The 17,220-nt window shown below is 40.5% G+C and overlaps 1 protein-coding gene across 2 annotated transcripts in view; it reads right to left on the bottom strand.

The window, feature by feature from the left end:
- LOC146463673 (uncharacterized) overlaps positions 1 to 17,220 on the bottom strand; it is a 42,051-nt gene that overhangs the window by 9,286 nt on the left and 15,545 nt on the right. For both annotated transcript variants that reach the window (XM_085084281.1, XM_085084280.1), the window contains 12 exons: positions 16,444 to 16,815; positions 14,817 to 15,130; positions 14,247 to 14,400; positions 12,865 to 13,164; positions 11,449 to 11,844; positions 8,731 to 9,050; positions 7,284 to 7,437; positions 6,044 to 6,367; positions 4,179 to 4,481; positions 2,612 to 2,911; positions 1,602 to 1,874; positions 121 to 435 (listed from right to left, as the gene is read on the bottom strand). In XM_085084281.1, the coding sequence (XP_084940407.1) occupies positions 121 to 435; positions 1,602 to 1,874; positions 2,612 to 2,911; positions 4,179 to 4,481; positions 6,044 to 6,367; positions 7,284 to 7,437; positions 8,731 to 9,050; positions 11,449 to 11,844; positions 12,865 to 13,164; positions 14,247 to 14,400; positions 14,817 to 15,130; positions 16,444 to 16,815 (3,525 nt within the window). The remainder of the gene's footprint in view (positions 1 to 120; positions 436 to 1,601; positions 1,875 to 2,611; positions 2,912 to 4,178; positions 4,482 to 6,043; positions 6,368 to 7,283; positions 7,438 to 8,730; positions 9,051 to 11,448; positions 11,845 to 12,864; positions 13,165 to 14,246; positions 14,401 to 14,816; positions 15,131 to 16,443; positions 16,816 to 17,220) is intronic.

The raw sequence follows: 17,220 nt of genomic DNA, 5'->3' as shown, positions 1-17,220 counted from the left end.
ATTCACAAGAGAGGCGGAGGAGTTCAACTCGGGGCTACCAAGAAACAACTCCCGATAGTGGTCAGAGTGCCCTCTGAGGACCACAGCATTGCTATATTTATTTGCGTTGTCAGTCAATACCTCCGTAAACTGGTTCACTGTAGTTTCCTTCTCCATCAGCCAGTATGGGCGCCACTTCAATTTTGTACATCGTGTACGAAGATAGGTTTGTCAGGATTTTTTCACTGTAATTAGCACAAACTATAACTTTAGACGCTGGTTCCACCTTTGACTCTGGTATTGGTTCGCCACCTTGACGGACCGCTTGGTACTTGATGGAATAACCAAGTAAATTTCCACCCAGAAATCCTTTCGTGGGGTGTACCCACGAAACCTTTATTGTCGTCAAATTCATTGTCCTGGTGACAGTTACTCTAAGGGAGGTGGTGTCGGGAGCTGAAAGGAAACAACAACAAAAAAATCATGTGATAATGTTATTCTAAGACTTTTAAGTAAACAGTTGTAGACAGCAAAGTCAAATGTGAGCCTAGGTTAACCCAGACAGGTGATAAGCCAGCACTACTCCACAGAACGTGGCAGACGTTTTTGTAACTTGTATTTTTATAAATTGTTGATGCACGTACGTATTTTGAACGAGCTTTTGTTAGCTCATAGACGTTACGTGGGTAAATAAAAGATTGATTGATTGATTGATTGTTTGATTGAGACGTGGTTCGACTTTCTACAAGATCGAAGTAACTTAAAATAACCAAGTCAGAAGGTAGCCGAGCTTTCGTCTTTGTCCTCCCCAAAATCATCCCCGATCGAACTTACACGTAACAGGCCATTTCCAAGTTGCTTTGAACCTCATTATGAAAGCGAGACTAAGCGCAAAGTTCTTATTATGAAAATTAGTTTTCATTCATATGCAAACAAAACTGAATTTCATATGAAAAACTTTGTTCTTTAATAGCCTCGCTTTTAAAATGATGTTTAAGCAACTCGGAATGACCTAATGAATAAAACGTCATCCATCAAATTGATTTGATAAATTCGGCATTCGGCTCAAGCCTGGACCAGGCTCACTCGACTCGATAAATGTTTAATAGCCTGGGGACAAGGCTGCCTCTACCCCTCTACAGTACCTTTGAGTAGGTGTACATCATTACATGTTGTCTTAAACTGGAATTGAGGTGGGTAGGGTGGGTTATCTCTACAAGCCAACATGACTTGTAAAGGTGACCCACCCCACCACCTCAAAGTCAAAGTCAAAGTCAAAGTCAAATAACTTTATTTATCCACGGTATTCTCATCAGTTAAACTAGGTACTACTTATAAAAATACTAGTTACAAAATTCGTAATATAAACTATCTAAACCTACAATAAATTAAGTAAACTGCTTTACATGAGAGCCGTGTTTAAGCAATTACATTAAAGAAGCCGCTGCAGCCAGCATTGAAAGATAAAGAAAAACCTCATTGCCAGTTTAAAACAATACTCAACGATTCCGCTAATTTCGTAAAGAAGGCGGGCAAACATTTCAGACAAAGTAGCTAAACCAACTTATCCATACCTATATAATTTATGTAGGGGAAGGATGAGGCCATTTTGAGTGACTCACCGGTTGTTACTGGAACACAATCCGTACGTTTTCCAAGCCCGGCTGTGGTCAAAGCAGCCATTTGAATACAAATGTCGCTTGTAAAATTCAAGTTGTCAATCTTCAGGGATAAATAACACGGTCCTGTATATACGTATTTTTTGTAGGCTTCGATGAGAACTGCATACCCCATAAGCTCGCCGTTTATGCCTTGCGCGTGGATTGGGCCCCAGGATAAGCTGACGGTGTTGAAATCCATGAATGCGGAGGGATTGGTAGGAGGCGCTGATGGTACTGCAGATTCAAAGAGAATAAGTAGAGAACTTGATTATTAATAGGCATGCGGTGTTACATAATTTTAAAATAACAATCGATCTCGCATATTTTTTTACAGGAAAGCTTTTCCTCACAATCACACAAATGAAAGCCCTCGAGCAGTACTTTCCTGTGGTGCTGTTTATTATGCTGTACAAGGTGGTTCTAGCTGTTGAGTCTATGGATCAAATCCTAAAGTATGACCTTTCTAATGAAAGCTACTGGGCAGTACTTTCCTGTGGTGCTGTTTATTATGCTGTACAAGGTGGTTCTAACTTTTGAGTCTATGGATCAAATCCTAAAGTATCAACTTTCTAATGAAAGCTACTGAGCAGTACTTTCCTGTGGTCAGTGCTGTTTATTATGTTGTACAAGGTGGTTTTAACTGTTGAGTCCGTGGATGAAATCCCAAAGTGTGACTATTCAAATGAAAGCTACTTAGCAGTACTTTCCTCTGGTGCTGTTTATTATGCTGTACAAGGTGGTTCTAACTTTTGAGTTTATGGATGAAATCCTAAAGTATGACCTTTCTAATGAAAGCCACTGAGCAGTACTTTCCTGTGGTGCTGTTCATTATGCTGTACAAGGTTGTTTGAACTTTTGCGTCAGTGAACGAGTCCAATCTTGAGGTAACGGATTATAAAGAATACATAATTTACCTATCCAGAAAATGAAAACAACCGTACAAAATCAAAGAATTCTTCATTATTACTCACCCCCTTCATCAGTTGATGCCACAACACAGTTACTAAGCACTCCTTCACCTTCCCGTGTGGACGCTAACACTTGAACACAGTAATTAGTGTAAACCATCAGGTTAGTTAGATTCACTGACAAAACTGCTGACGAAACATTGATACTCATCTTCGGTTGAGACTGGTTTATGTCCACATAAAGAACCTTGTAACCCGTGATCACACCATTCTCGTGACCTGAGGGAACTGGTTTCCAGCTAGCTAAGAGAGAAGTCATTCCCGAACTTTGGACTGTGACATCAATAGGTGGCGCGCTGGGGACTGGTAATGAGAAAATTGCAACGTTAAAGAAAATCTAGGAGTAGCGTGTTTCCTTTTTATTTTCTCTCCACCGAAATATAAAAAAAAAACCAAACAAACAAAGAAAACAAAACAACGACAACAAAACACACACACGAAACGCGAGAAGCAAAAAAAGCGTGCGACGGAAAAAGGATTCAGTGCAGTTTTCTCCTAGCACACTTTTGACTGATGAAAGTGAATATCACATTTAAACTGCAGATGAAACATTTAAGACATGGATGGCCATGTAAATTATGTTCTTAGCTTTTAAGCTTTTTAAGTTAAAAATCTCGTGTTGGTCAACCTTCAAAAAGTTAGCAAATTGGTGTCATCACACGACAAAACTACACAAACTTCAAATTATTTCTTAAATCTAAGTTAGACGGCAACCCTTTCTGTAGGCCCCGGTCTGTTCAGGTGCCCGTGCTGGTTCCTCGGGCACGCGCACTGGTCTGAACATAGCGTTTTGGCGTTGCCTGAGCAAAACTCTGGGCACCGTGCCCGGGCACGGGCACTACCTCCAAGGGTAGTAATCGGGCACCGTTCTTCAGCACGGGTACTGGTCTGAACAGGATTTTGTCAGTTCCCACTTTAATTCCTCATGCCTCCTTACGATACAGTAAACAAAATTGTGGGTGCTTTATTGACGAACAAGACAAGAACACGATTGCTTCTTGGGTACCAAGGAGGCTAAACAACGTCCTTTACAGTTTCCAGGCACAGGCACCTAGTCTGAGCATGCTAATGCCGTTTTCTGTGGTGTTTGAAGACAAAATGCAAGTTTGCCAACTTAACCTTCAAAAGTTGGCCAAATTAGAGAGTAGTTCTGTTTGTCTTCATAGGTTTATTAGCAGCGTGTTGGTGCTGCCACATTTTTAAATTACTGTATTTATTTATTTTGCTTTATCTAGCTGGAAACGAAACTGTATGGATGATGTAAGAAAAAAAATGAATATTAACAAAAAATGTAGAAGTGAAAAAAGCAGAAGCAAAAGGACGGGGTTGCACAGCAATAGTTTACAGAAATTATTCGCGTTCACACATCCAAACCTGAAAATGCCTGCACGAGTTTGCAAGCTTTTGTTTGTAGAGTTGTTTACGCAACAGTTTACACAAATTATTGTGGGCTGAAATTCGTGTTCACACTCGCAAACTTGAAAATGCCAACACGAGTTTGCAACCTTTAGTTTGCAGTGTGAACGCACCTTAAAACGAACAAGAGGCATAAAGTGATTTACTCCCTTACCGTCTTCTCTAGTCAAAGTAATAAGGCAATCACTAATGTTCCCATTGCCTTGGCTTGTGAACGCCAGAACTTGAATGCAATAATTAGTGTACCGTAACAAGCCAGTCAGTTTTGCAGAATAGACGTTCGCTGATTCCACAGTAATATTCAACTTCGCCTGCGATTCAGCTGCGTCGATATAAAATACTCTGTAGCCAGTTACCACTCCATTCGTATGACCAAGAGGCACAGGGCTCCAGCTGACATTGATCGAGGTTGAGGAGGAAACATGTGCTGTGATTTCATCTGGAGGCTGGTCGGGGACTGGAGAGAAAGTGAAAGAAAAAAAATCACTCCAGGATTAGAGAAGAAGAATTTACATTCCTTGAAAGAATTAACATACGATGAAGAAAAAGGGTTAGAGTCTCCAGTCTCCTGATTTTTTTCTCGTTCAAATGTCGTTGTTGGGTTTTGTCCGATACTTTCCACTTAACAAATTGACGTCAGTTTTTCATGCCTCTATCCTGTTATTGAATTTGATCATGTACTTCGTCTTACAATTGTCAAAGTAGCTGTGGATACCGCAGACTCCTTTGACAATGTTGACATGAAAAACTGACGTCAATTTGTTTTTACTACAACAAAAAGGAGGGACAAAATGAAGTCAACACGCGGGATAAAAATACGAAAAACTTTAAATTTTATTAAATCTGACGCGACCAAAATCAAAAACTTGTCTCGCTCTCTTATTGGTTAATAGAAAAAAGGGAGCCTTTCTATTGGTTGAAGAGTGACAGATTGATGTTTGGTTGTTTTCAAATTCCCTGTTCTCGTTCGTTTCGTCAACATCGCATAAATTATAAATTCATGTGTCTGTCCGCTTATTGACAATGAAAACTAGCCAATGAGCGCGCGAGAATTTCTGCAGTTATTGTAAAACATTAGACTGCCGCCCTGCTGGCCAACGTCTTTGCCCTTTTACCGAGATTGAATCTATTCAAAGTTTCATGAGAATGAAGGACAGTTTATCGCGGCGTCCAATCACTGTCATAAACTCTTGGAAAGGAAGCTGGTCAATCAGCGTTTCGACGGACAAATATAACGTGCCAAAGATCGGTCATTACCGTAAACTTGGTCACCGTTTACACCCGAACGAAAAAAAATTGTCGAGTTAAGCTTGCGCCTGTGCTACAATTCGAAACTCCATACGAATTTCGGTCTCAAGTAATAGCGTTAATAGAGTGCTTAAGTGATAGCGTCATAAAAACTAAATTTATGAAATTATGGGATTTTTTAGTATATTTGGAAAGAGCATGATGAAAAATGCCTACTTGCCAAAAATCAGCATCTTATTGCAATTTGGGGCGAGGTATTAGCTCTGTTATACCCTGGTGACTCCATACAAATCCTTCTAATTTTGTCTCAGTTCCAAGCATTTGGAACAGAGACAAACTTGCAATAAATAAGCCCCAACTTTCCATAAGATGCTGATTTTTGGCAAGTAGGCATTTTTCATCATGCTCTTTCCGAATATACTAACAAATCCCATAAGTTCAAAACTTCAAATATTTGTTACGTCGGCACCTTAGAACTCTATGGTGTCGGCGTGTTATAGTACAGGACGTAAAGGAGGGATTTGATTGTTGTTATCAATAATTTATTTTAGAGAATAAGTGCACCGTGGTAACTAGCATGTAAGAGGAAGCGAGGCTGCTGTTGACTTTTGTTTTGAAACAAACCTTTCTGCTTTTCATTTGAACATGCTAACTGGTTTGCGTTTATACATGAAAAAGCAATGAGATTTGTATCAAAGAAAAGTTAACTCTAGCTTTGCTTCCACGCAAAGGTCAGGTGATTAATCACACATCTATAAAATCGACTTTTACCGCCTTCAAGTGTCATCACGGTCGTGCAAGGACCAAACTCTCCAGAGCCAAAACTGCTGACCAGTCGCGCGGACAAGCAGTACTTCGTGTAGACCTCTAATCCTTCTAATATTGCCGTGGTGCTTCCGGGGGGAAAAGTTACGTTTGCGACAGAAAAATCGCCTATTATGCTTCTTACAACCCTTGTCTCCTCCTTCCAGTAACCAACGGTGTACCCGGTAACGTCATACGCGGCGTAGTATGGCCGAGGGGAACTGAGGTTGAACTGAACCGAAGTCCTACTGATACCTTGGGCGAAAGGAATTGTGGGTGATGCTGTTGGCGCTAAAATGAAGTTAAAATAGGAATGTTGAGGCATCAAATTATGACTTTACAATAACTGTCCAAAGTCCCGCGCGCTGATTGGCTCGTAGCTATTGTCTATAAGAGTACAGACAATAAAAACGAATTCAGACGTCACGCGCGCGCTTTCTCAACGAAAAAAAAAGTAGCCAATTCCGCTCGTACGTTTTCCATGTTATTGTAAAAAACAAATCGACGGCAGTTTTCTATGGTCTATACTCTTATAGACCATAAAATGACGCTATAAGATGTCCAAAACTTGGCAGTGAAACCACTCGCCTGCGGCTCGTGGTTCCACTTGAGTTTTGAACATGCGCTACCCGTTCTAGACCCCCAGGAGAGTGATTTCATGCTGGAGCGGACAGCCGTACCGCGTTTACATGACACCGGGATGAGTTTTCGTAGCGGAATAAAAATCTCGCCCCGGTACAGTTACCGGGGTGAACTCGCACCGGTATGCCGGACTCGCTCCGGTACAAGATTTTGTGCTGGTGTCATGTAAACGAATACAGAGCCACAAGAGGGAACTGGAGTGAACTCGTACCGAAATGAAAGTCGCGCCGGTATCATGTAAACACCCCCTTACGCTATGACCGAGCTACTATCTTTCTTCGTCTTTATCACCAAAAATATTGGTACGCATAGCGTAGTTGCGCAGCTTCTGTCCAGTTCATGACCATCTATTGCCAGTGACGAAAGAGAAAGTGTGCCATACAAAAGAAATTCCAGACAAAGATTGCGAATCCCGACTAAAATTTTGTAGACATTTCTCTTTTATCTCGAATCCTTTAGCTAGGTAATGTTACAACGATATATCCGATATCTGGAAAAGACTATTGAGTTATTCAGCCATAACATGACGCCATTGTGTGACCGGATGTCACGAGAGCATTGTTACCTGGAAATGGAATTGCTGGTGTTCCGTACACTTCCACCCGAAGGTTAGGGGTGTAATGCCATTCTTCTGGAAGAAATCGAACAAACTGTGCCACTACACCGCTCTTTAGATAGTTCTTCTGTACTTGATAGTTATTCCAGTTGCCAACAAATTTCTAAGGACAACAAATGAAAAATTAATAATATTTATCTGTTACACTAAAGGCTGGTTTTCATATGATCGCGGATCGCAGATCGCAATAAGGTCTGCGATCGTCTGCGATCATATGGAAACCAGCCTTTAGATGGAACATGGTTCTATCTTCTGCGATCGTCTGCGATCGCAATCGCAGGATCGCAGACGATCGCAGAAGTAGTTTCCATATGATCACAGACGATCGCAGACCTTATTGCTATCTGCGATCTGCGATCATATGGAAATCAGCCTTAAAGGCCACGCCAAACGGATGCAACATGTCGATGCAACATCGTCCAACATTGTTGAATCCAACATGTTGCACGATGTTGGTTCCATCAAATATCGTCTTCAACATCATCCAACAGTTTCTTGTTCCAGTCAGGTATGAACACCAATGTTGCATTTTTTTAGCGCTATATTTAGAACTGTGACGCTAATTGGGGACACTATAAATCAGTGAAACAACTATACAAACTGAACATAACATTTGTTAAAAATCAAAACTGGTGTCAGGCAAACCAGTTGGTTATCCCTTACTCGATTTTATTGCGTTATTATTAGGTTTTTTAAGACCTGAAAATTTGGCTCTATTTCTTTGATTTGTTTTAGCCCATGAAATCAGAGGAGGCACCTCAGAAGGTAACCAATGTCCCATTTGGACCACATGATATATATTTTCTTTGATGAAAGCACAAAGATGGATTATAATTCTGTTGTAAGTCTGTTGTTCTCATTCTTTCACCAGGCTTAAAATAATATTCTATCACATTTATTCCATTGAGCATTTGCACACATGACATTCCAACCCTAGCAGTATGCAGGATGTTTGTCCCATGAACCTAGTTTAATGGCCTTAGCTCCCACGAGTCTCCTGTAGCTCAGTGGTAGAGCATCCGAACTAGTAATCGGAAGGTCTTAGGTTCGACTCCTGATAGGAGCACTCGGATTTCCTTTATACGAGTATGTCTGTGTCACTTTCTAGAATAATACATCATTCTCATTCTCTCACCAGGCTTAAATATACCATTACATATATCCTTTGCGCATATGCCACACATTGAAATCCAAAACCTAGTAGTATGCAGGATGTTTGTCCCATGAACCTAGTTTAATGGCGTTAGCTCCCACGAGTCTCCTGTACCTTAGTGGTAGAGCATCCGAGCTAGTAATCGGAAGGTCTTAGGTTCGACACCTTATAGGAGCCCTCGGATTTCTTTTTTCCGAGTATGCCTGTCACTCACTGAATAATACATCATTCTCAAGACTATACCTCTTCATACTCTGTCCAGTTGATTCCATTCAGCGACAACTGTAAGCCATATTTTGTGACGTACCGAGCCAGGAGTTTGCTGGATGGGTTACCTTGAGTAGCTACTGCGCAGACGTAGTGCGCAACACCCAGATCGATTTGCAGAAAAGCATTCACTGTGTCATTTGGTCGTGGTCGCCAGCTACCGTATAAGCCAAGTCGACCATCCCGTGGAGGTCTTTGCTTTACGTTCGATGATGCTGTTATGTTGCTGTTAGGGATGACCCCTGTTTCCATTCCTATGGCATCTTCTCCACATGAAGTATCGTTAAGGTAAAACCCTGGAAACGATAATGAATTCATAAACTGAGTTCAACTAAAGGAATAGTCAGATAAGAATTTGATTGTGCAATTATTATTTCCCCCACTGGATGAGATTCAGGGTTTATTATACTGACCCCACTCATATATCAAGGTTAGAGAGAGACAATGTGGTGAAAGAAAGCAACACCACTATGCACGAAAAAACCTACCCTGGAACTACCAACCGCCGATCTTCCGATCGAAACTTCAAAAGAAAGTCCAGCGCGTTACTAAGCCATTACATCCTGCGCCTCCACGATGAACGAAGCTTGGTGGCACACCATTGTAAACGAACTTATTCTTCCTTTGGAGTGTTAGTTGGAAGGGGATAAAGAAGGTCTCGATGGTGTCAAGTGTAAGCGATATAAACAAGGCTATGAAAACATTCGCCGGAGTATCGTAACTAACTTACCGGAAACATTTTCAATACAGAAGACTCTCCTAAATGGAAAAGAAACCAGCCAGACTACGAGTTGTCCCTTATTTAATTTCTCAGCGATAGTAGAGCGAGCGAAACACTAAAAAAAACCCACGTGAAAATTGTCTACCAAGGGGATTTTCGAGCGCACTCCGGTATTTCATTCGCTCACTCTTATCATTCTCTGTCAAAAATAAGACACTATTCGTGGTCTAGGAACCAGCCATCTCGGGTCAAAAATATTATTGAACAGAAATTTGTGTCCCCTAGACTCTGTTTACAGAAATTTTATTTTCAGCTTTCTTTCTCGAACAAATTCTTGTCTCGTTTGAGCTTGCTGCACAAAAAACCTATTACATAAGACATACATACATACATACATACATACATACATACATACATACATACATACATACATACATACATACATGCATGCATGCATGCATGTATGTATGTAACATACATACATACATACATACATACATACATACATACATACATACATACATGCATGCATGCATGCATGCATGCATGCATGCATGCATACATACATACATACATACATGCATCCATCCATACATACATACATACATACATACATACATGCATACATACATGCATATACTTTATTTATCCTCGAATTTGTAGAGTAGCTTTGAATAGCTAATATCTTTCTTTCTCGAACAAATTCTTGTCTCGTTTGAGCTTGCTGCACAGAAAACCTATTACATAAGACATACATACATACATACATACATACATCCATCCATCCATCCATCCATCCATACATACATACATACATACATACATACATACATACATACATACATGCATGCATGCATGCATGCATGCATGCATGCATGCATGCATGCATACATACATGCATGCATGCATGCATGCATACATACATACATACATACATACATACATGCATCCATACATACATACATACATACATACATACATACATACATACATACATACATACATACATACATACATACATGCTTCCATACATACATACATACATACATACATCCATCCATCCATCCATCCATACATACATACATACATACATACATACATACATACATACATACATGCATGCATGCATGCATGCATGCATGCATGCATGCATACATACATACATACATACATACATGCATCCATACATACATACATACATACATACATACATACATACATACATACATACATACATACATACATACATACATACATACATACATGCTTCCATACATACATACATACATACATACATACATACATACATACATACATACATACATACATACATACATGCTTCCATACATACATACATACATACATACATACATACATACATACATACATACATACATACATGCATGCATGCATGCATGCATCCATCCATCCATACATACATACATACATACATACATACATACATACATACATACATACATACATACATACATACATGCATACATACATACATGCATATACTTCATTTATCCTCGAATTTGTAGAGTAGCTTTGAATAGCTAATATCTTCGAGAAAATAAATATTAGAAAGAAAGAGTAAATAGACAGAATAAAATAAAATGAAATACAATTACAATAACAATTTTATCATTATATATACACTATATACATACATTATATACACTGTGGAATGGCCGCATAATTAAGGATCTTTTGTTTGAATTGAGGAAAGTCAGATGTCCTGTAAGTGTCCGGGAGAGAGTTCCATATTTTACTAGCTAAGTATGAAAAGGAGTGTAGGCCATAAGTAGTCGTTTTTGCTTTGGGAAGGTCCAGAATAAGAAAACGGACTCGGGCTCCCATTACTTTACTAGGGTTAACGCTCAGTGAGAAATTTTATGAGTTCACTTTAGCACTCTAACATACACTGCACGGAGTTAATTTTCTGATCCATCGTTTATTGCACAACATACCTCGTCGTTTGCAGATGAAAGGGATCATTTCCGAGCAATTCACAACCACCCACTGTCCAAAAGTAGTTTTGTTCTTTGCCACACAAGCAGTTCCATTTGAATTAAAATCTGTCGTGTTTTCCTGCCAGTTCGTAAAGTCGACGCTATGCCCGCTACTCCAGAGTGAAAAACGATTGCTATTATCACCGCTTTCGAAAAGGCCGATGAAAACTTCGTTGACTGTTGATTTGTTGATCAACTTTGAGTCGATGAACCGATCTTCTTTAATTGACAGTATGTAGAGTAGGTCTGAATTTCTGTTGAGACAGTCAATGGCAGCGTGGTGCCAGCTTTTTGTATTGTCTTGAACGAGTAAGTAGCAATCACTTTGGAACTGGATCCATCCCTGAAGACAAGCTGTGGAGGAATACATACAACAACAAAGACAACAAAGATATTATACCAGTTTTCTACCGATCAGTTTGTAATTGTTTAACTAGCTCTCGTACTATGCGTAATCGGGGAAGGGGGGTGGGGTGGGGTGGCAGCGTGAAAAATTGAGATAAAAGGGGGACTGCGGAGAGGGATCCCTCCCTCTCTCTCACTTTTTCTTGCTCCCACCCTACCTCCCTCTCCGAGTACACCTACTACAATCTTCCCTTTCTTCTCTTACTTTTTCGCGCTCCCTCGCCCCACCAACTTTCCGATTAATACCAGTAAAGTTCTTTACCTCTTTGTTCCTCAAAAACCCCAACATTTCCAAATTCCAATACGATCTGGAGAGTTTCCCCAGTAAGTGCTCTACGCTAAGTACATTGACATTTATATAAAGTGATTTTACTTTTATTTTATTTTATTTTATTTTATTTAACGCAAGCGTGTAACCCACTAACTGTTTTTAACTGAGCGATCGAAAGCAAGTGCCGTTTGCTTCGGGTTTGCTTTGCTACGCGCAGTGATGGTTCAAAAATAAAATCATCGCTCCGCTTCTCATCTAGAAGATTTCCGAAGATTACCCGAAGACTCCAGAAGATCAGTCGAATATTTCCGAAGATGTTTCAACATAACTGGAAGGTCTACGAATGCTTAATGCTCCTGCACAATTATGACAGGCTATCTCGCATTTTTTTCATGAATATTATGATTATGATTATAATTTTTATAGTGCAATTTGGAATAAATAAGCACTGGCATATTTTTTTCAAAGACCACAAATTCCACTCGCCCTACGAACTCGTGCAATTTTGTTAGCCTTTGAAAAAAATAACTCCTGCTTATTTATTCCAAATTGCACTCGAAATCATGTAATTACCAGTACAAAGCTGCTCAATTGAGAACTCCTCTTATTACACCAAAGGCGGGACCAGGGCGTGGGGACCGATTCACTACCTACAGAGCGCATACCTGTTGCTCAGTTAATAAGAACATACTTCTTACCCTGAGCTGTCTTTACTTTTGTGCAATTGCTGATTTCACCATCGCCATATTCATTGTAGGCAAGAACTCTGACACAATATATTTGATTTCTCTCCAAGCCAGCTATGCTGTAAGTGGTCATACTAGGGTCCACTGTTATCGTTACATTGGTTGGATTCACTGTGACTGGATGGTAAACGATTTTGTATCCTAGCAACGCTACAAGTGAACGAAAAGCAGGTGGCCTGTCCCAAGAGATGCTGAAAATGTGCATCCCAATGGTATGGGGTAAAATGTTTGTTACCAAGGGTGGAGGTTTTTCTGAAAGAGACAAAAGAAAGCAAATTCAGTTATTTGAAAAAGTCTAAAAGCGGTGTTAACCATGCAACGTTTAGTGCTGCACTGGTGCAGCCAGCTTCTCCAGAACGAAAAACTGCCTACTGTAGCATGCTGTGCAACGGACATTTTCCGAATTTTTTCTCTTTGTAAGCACATACAAAATAATTGCGAAAAATAGCATTCAGTTCTACCTTTCGCAACGTTTGTGGGAGCGAAAAAATGCGACATTTCTCCATTTTATGTTACGTTACACGAGGTCCTTTTTTGTAAGCAATAGGTTAAGAACCCTCATTTCATCTTGGAACCAAAAATAAATCCCTTGCTTCGCAAGGCCTCAACTTATATTCGATTCGTTATCGACATTTTTTTAAGTACGCGAGGTCTACCTGAACTAAGGTCTGTAACCGATGGCGCCAATTTGAATGGGAGGTCTGAAAACGAGAAGCCCTTAGATACCATTCGGAGCTAGAAGATCATTTCCGAGTTGCTTTGAACCTCATTTTGAAAGCGAGGCTAAGTGCAAAGTTTTTGTTTTGAAAATTAGTTTTCATTCGTATGCAAACAAAACTAATTTTCATATGAAAAGCTTTTGCACTTAGCCTCGCTTTCATAGTGAGGCCTATTGGAGCTGTAGCATACCTAGCGTGCGATATGATGCTCCAAATTTGGTACGACCAGCACCGCATTCAACGTCTCATATTATTGGTCGAGAGGACAACAGAACACATAGCAAAACAATGCTCTTGACATAAAAACAGTCGAGCTGCATGGTTATCAGGGTCCAGTGTAAATAGAGCTTACAACAACCAGGTGCAGTCCTGCTGCCAAATTTTCAAACTGTTCATAAAAAAACACGAAAAGAGTTTCGCAAGTCAGTTGTCCAGTACCTCGCGGTTTTTCGTTCTATAGGTCACTGGCTGACCGGTCCCCACCCCCCTCAATAGCATTGCTTGAGTTCCCTCTGCCACAAGATGCCACTCTGAAATGATTATATTTCTCAGTTCATCGAGCCCTTTGAATTCCTACCTTTTTTCAAATTACCCACAAACTGTGAATCGACTTACCGCTCTCATTACCAGGTGGTTTTCCATATAGCTCAATGCGCATGCACGACATGTTGGACCACTTCGTTGGCCAGATGCGGACGTGATGAGCAAAGACTGTTTGAAGAAACACGGTCTTGTGGACTGTTTTGGTATCATTATTTCCTTGAAAGTACTGAAAAACACAATAGCACATGTAAAGAACGTGACAATCTGGTAAGAAAACAAAATTCTTTCCCAAGTTTTACTAGCGCTCAAGGCAAAACTGACTCCGAATTTCACCTTTTGTCCCACGATAGAAATGGCCTTAGCTCTCATGAGTTTCCTGTAGTTCAGTAATATTGGTTCAGTAATATTATGATCGGCGTCCGGTCGATCTCAATTCCTCGCGGCGTGCGAGTAAAAAAAACTTTGGTACCTGGGGTATTTCCAACGTTACTTCGAGTCTCGCCACTCTATGGTGGGACACTTCCTGACAAGTAACTTGAAAGGCAACACACAGTTTGAGCAAGGGACAGTGAGAGTTGAAACCACCATAATGATAACACTTTAAACCGTGGAAACTGAGATTCATTATTTTGTGAATTTTACCTGTATACCAGCTAAACCACGATAAAAATCCCACTCAGTGCCATTGATAGAAAACTCCACTTTATACTCCATAACGAATGCGGAGACTGCACTATCTCCGCTGCCCTGAGTCGCAATAGCACAGATGAGATAATTTGCGTTCAAGTCAACTTGAAGATAGGAGGGCGAGTCGGACAGCGAGCACCAGGAAGATTGATGATTTAGGCGTGCCCTTTGGGCTTCAAATCCTTGCATAGATGAGTTGGATGTAATGTGAATGTCTGCTATACGTCCATTTTCCATACCAATTGCAGCGTCTTTGCATGGTGGGATTCCTGAAACCATACCATAGGCATAAAGTTCGGTCCGTGCTATACGAGTACTCTCTAGTTTTTCTCAGCGATATTTTACATAACAGCGAGCGAGACAAGCGCGCGCGCGCGTTAAAATCGCCTCTCGCTAGGAAACGCGATACGCGGGAGGAGAGAAAAAAACTGGGATACCGTAGTCTGTGGTTTCCTTTTCAAGCGCGCGCACGCTCGAGAAGCCAGCATTACGGAACTCAATTAAGCAACGACGACGGCGACGGCAACGACAACGTCGCAAAGCTTTAGGTTTAATTAGCAAAAGCAATCGCTTTGCACGTGCGTTTTAAATTTTGATACATTTCTGCGTCGTCCTCTGCAAAACGACAACGTGAAATGACCACATTCAAGGTTTTGTGGAGTACGTGAACACACGACGGTGAACTTTCAAAGCTCTTTCTTAGCCACGGCTACCACTTTAGTTCCTAGGTAGTTCGCTGTTTTTGTACAAGTTGAATAAGTTGAAATAATCGTGAAGTAGCCCAAATAAAATGAAGTTATATTTTCAAGTGACGTTTTCGTTGCCGTCGCCATTGTCGTTGCTTAAGTTCCCTAATAGCTACAGGGGAGGAAAAGCAAGAAAGAAAATGGAGGAGTCCTCCTCCCATATTTTTGCTCCTTCTCTCCGAAAGCTGTCGTTTCCGCCTCGCGCTCGCTTGGAAAGAAAACCGTAGAGTGCTACGCGGGCTACATGAGAGGCTCAAGTCAAAGCTAGGGGCTTTGGCCGTTCTTCCATTTATGTTGACTATCCACTCCAGGTGGGGGAGGGGCTCCGTCCCGAAAGGCGTAACTTTTTCCAGACTGGAGCTATATGAAAGTGTAAGGATTACACGAGCAGAAGCATAGCTGAAAAAGTAGGACAAAAATGTCATTTAGGTATTTAAAAGTCGAACAGAGATAAGGAAAAGGGATTCAGTGTTTCTACTGTCAGTGGACATGTGAAAGGAGTACCTTTTTCTATAGAAGGTATCACTTTTGTCCAGAAATGCACCTAACCCTGATTTTGGGTACTTTATATCAGACAGAACCTTTTTGTCGTTTTCCTGATTTTGGGTACTTTATATCAGACAGAACCTTTTTGTCGTTTTCATATGACTTCATGTTTGACAGAATTTTTTGTGTTTTAGTAAGAATTTAGGGTAGGGGACACTTTGTGATGTTCATCATACAGTTCATACATCTAATTAGCGTGCAGTTCTAGATATAGAGGGTTTGGGCCTCAGGACGGAGCCTCCACGTACAAAACTTTTTAATCACCCCACTCCCCCTGCGTATCCACTCACCTCTTTTTTTACAGACGTAGTAATTAGACCACCAACACCTCACATCATTCCAATCGATATTAACTTGCAATGCTACGCAGTGTTCCGGGCCTCCACTTGGCTCATATTGCCGAAATGAATGGAACCTGAATGGCGTTCCATCACTCCACTGAACGTATTCTTCACCGACCCTCTTCAGTCCAATCCAAGCACTTTTAATACCGAAACTCTTCATTACTGTTATCTCAACAAAGTCGTTCTCAGCCTGGCTGGATATAGAGACCAAATCAGCGTTTAAGAGAAGACATGCATTCCTGGCGTCTTCCCACTCGAGTTTAGCTTTAAATCCTTGATAGCAGTAGTCACCATATTGAGACCATCCTTCTGGGCACTCTGCACAAAACAAATGTAAACGCCATTAACTTTGTGGTTAATATTCTTCGTATTCAAAGGGGTAGTGTTACCTATTTATTGTGTCACTTTGAACAGCCAAAGAAACATATTTGAATTGAATTGAATTGAACAACTTTATTTATACACGGTAAACTCATCAGAATATACTATAAATGTTACAGACTAAAACTATAGATGCTAGAATTACATAACACAATTGATCGAATGATCAAAATAATGAATTAGCTGTGTAAGCGATAACCCTACTAGTGCACAGAAACTACTATTAATTATCTTTGGCTGCGGATGGCTAGGATGGAAGTGGATTGCAACTTGAAAACGTTGGCCAATTTTTTCAAGTTCTTCCTGTTTATTGTAGAGAAGTCGCCAAAAACGGATTATAGT

This window comes from Pavona decussata, unplaced genomic scaffold (assembly GCF_977016875.1).
Source record: "Pavona decussata unplaced genomic scaffold, jaPavDecu1.1 SCAFFOLD_175, whole genome shotgun sequence".
Taxonomy (NCBI): Eukaryota; Metazoa; Cnidaria; class Anthozoa; order Scleractinia; family Agariciidae; genus Pavona; species Pavona decussata.
The sequence above is the reverse complement of the archived record's forward strand: the minus strand, read 5'-3'. Positions and strand labels throughout refer to the sequence as shown.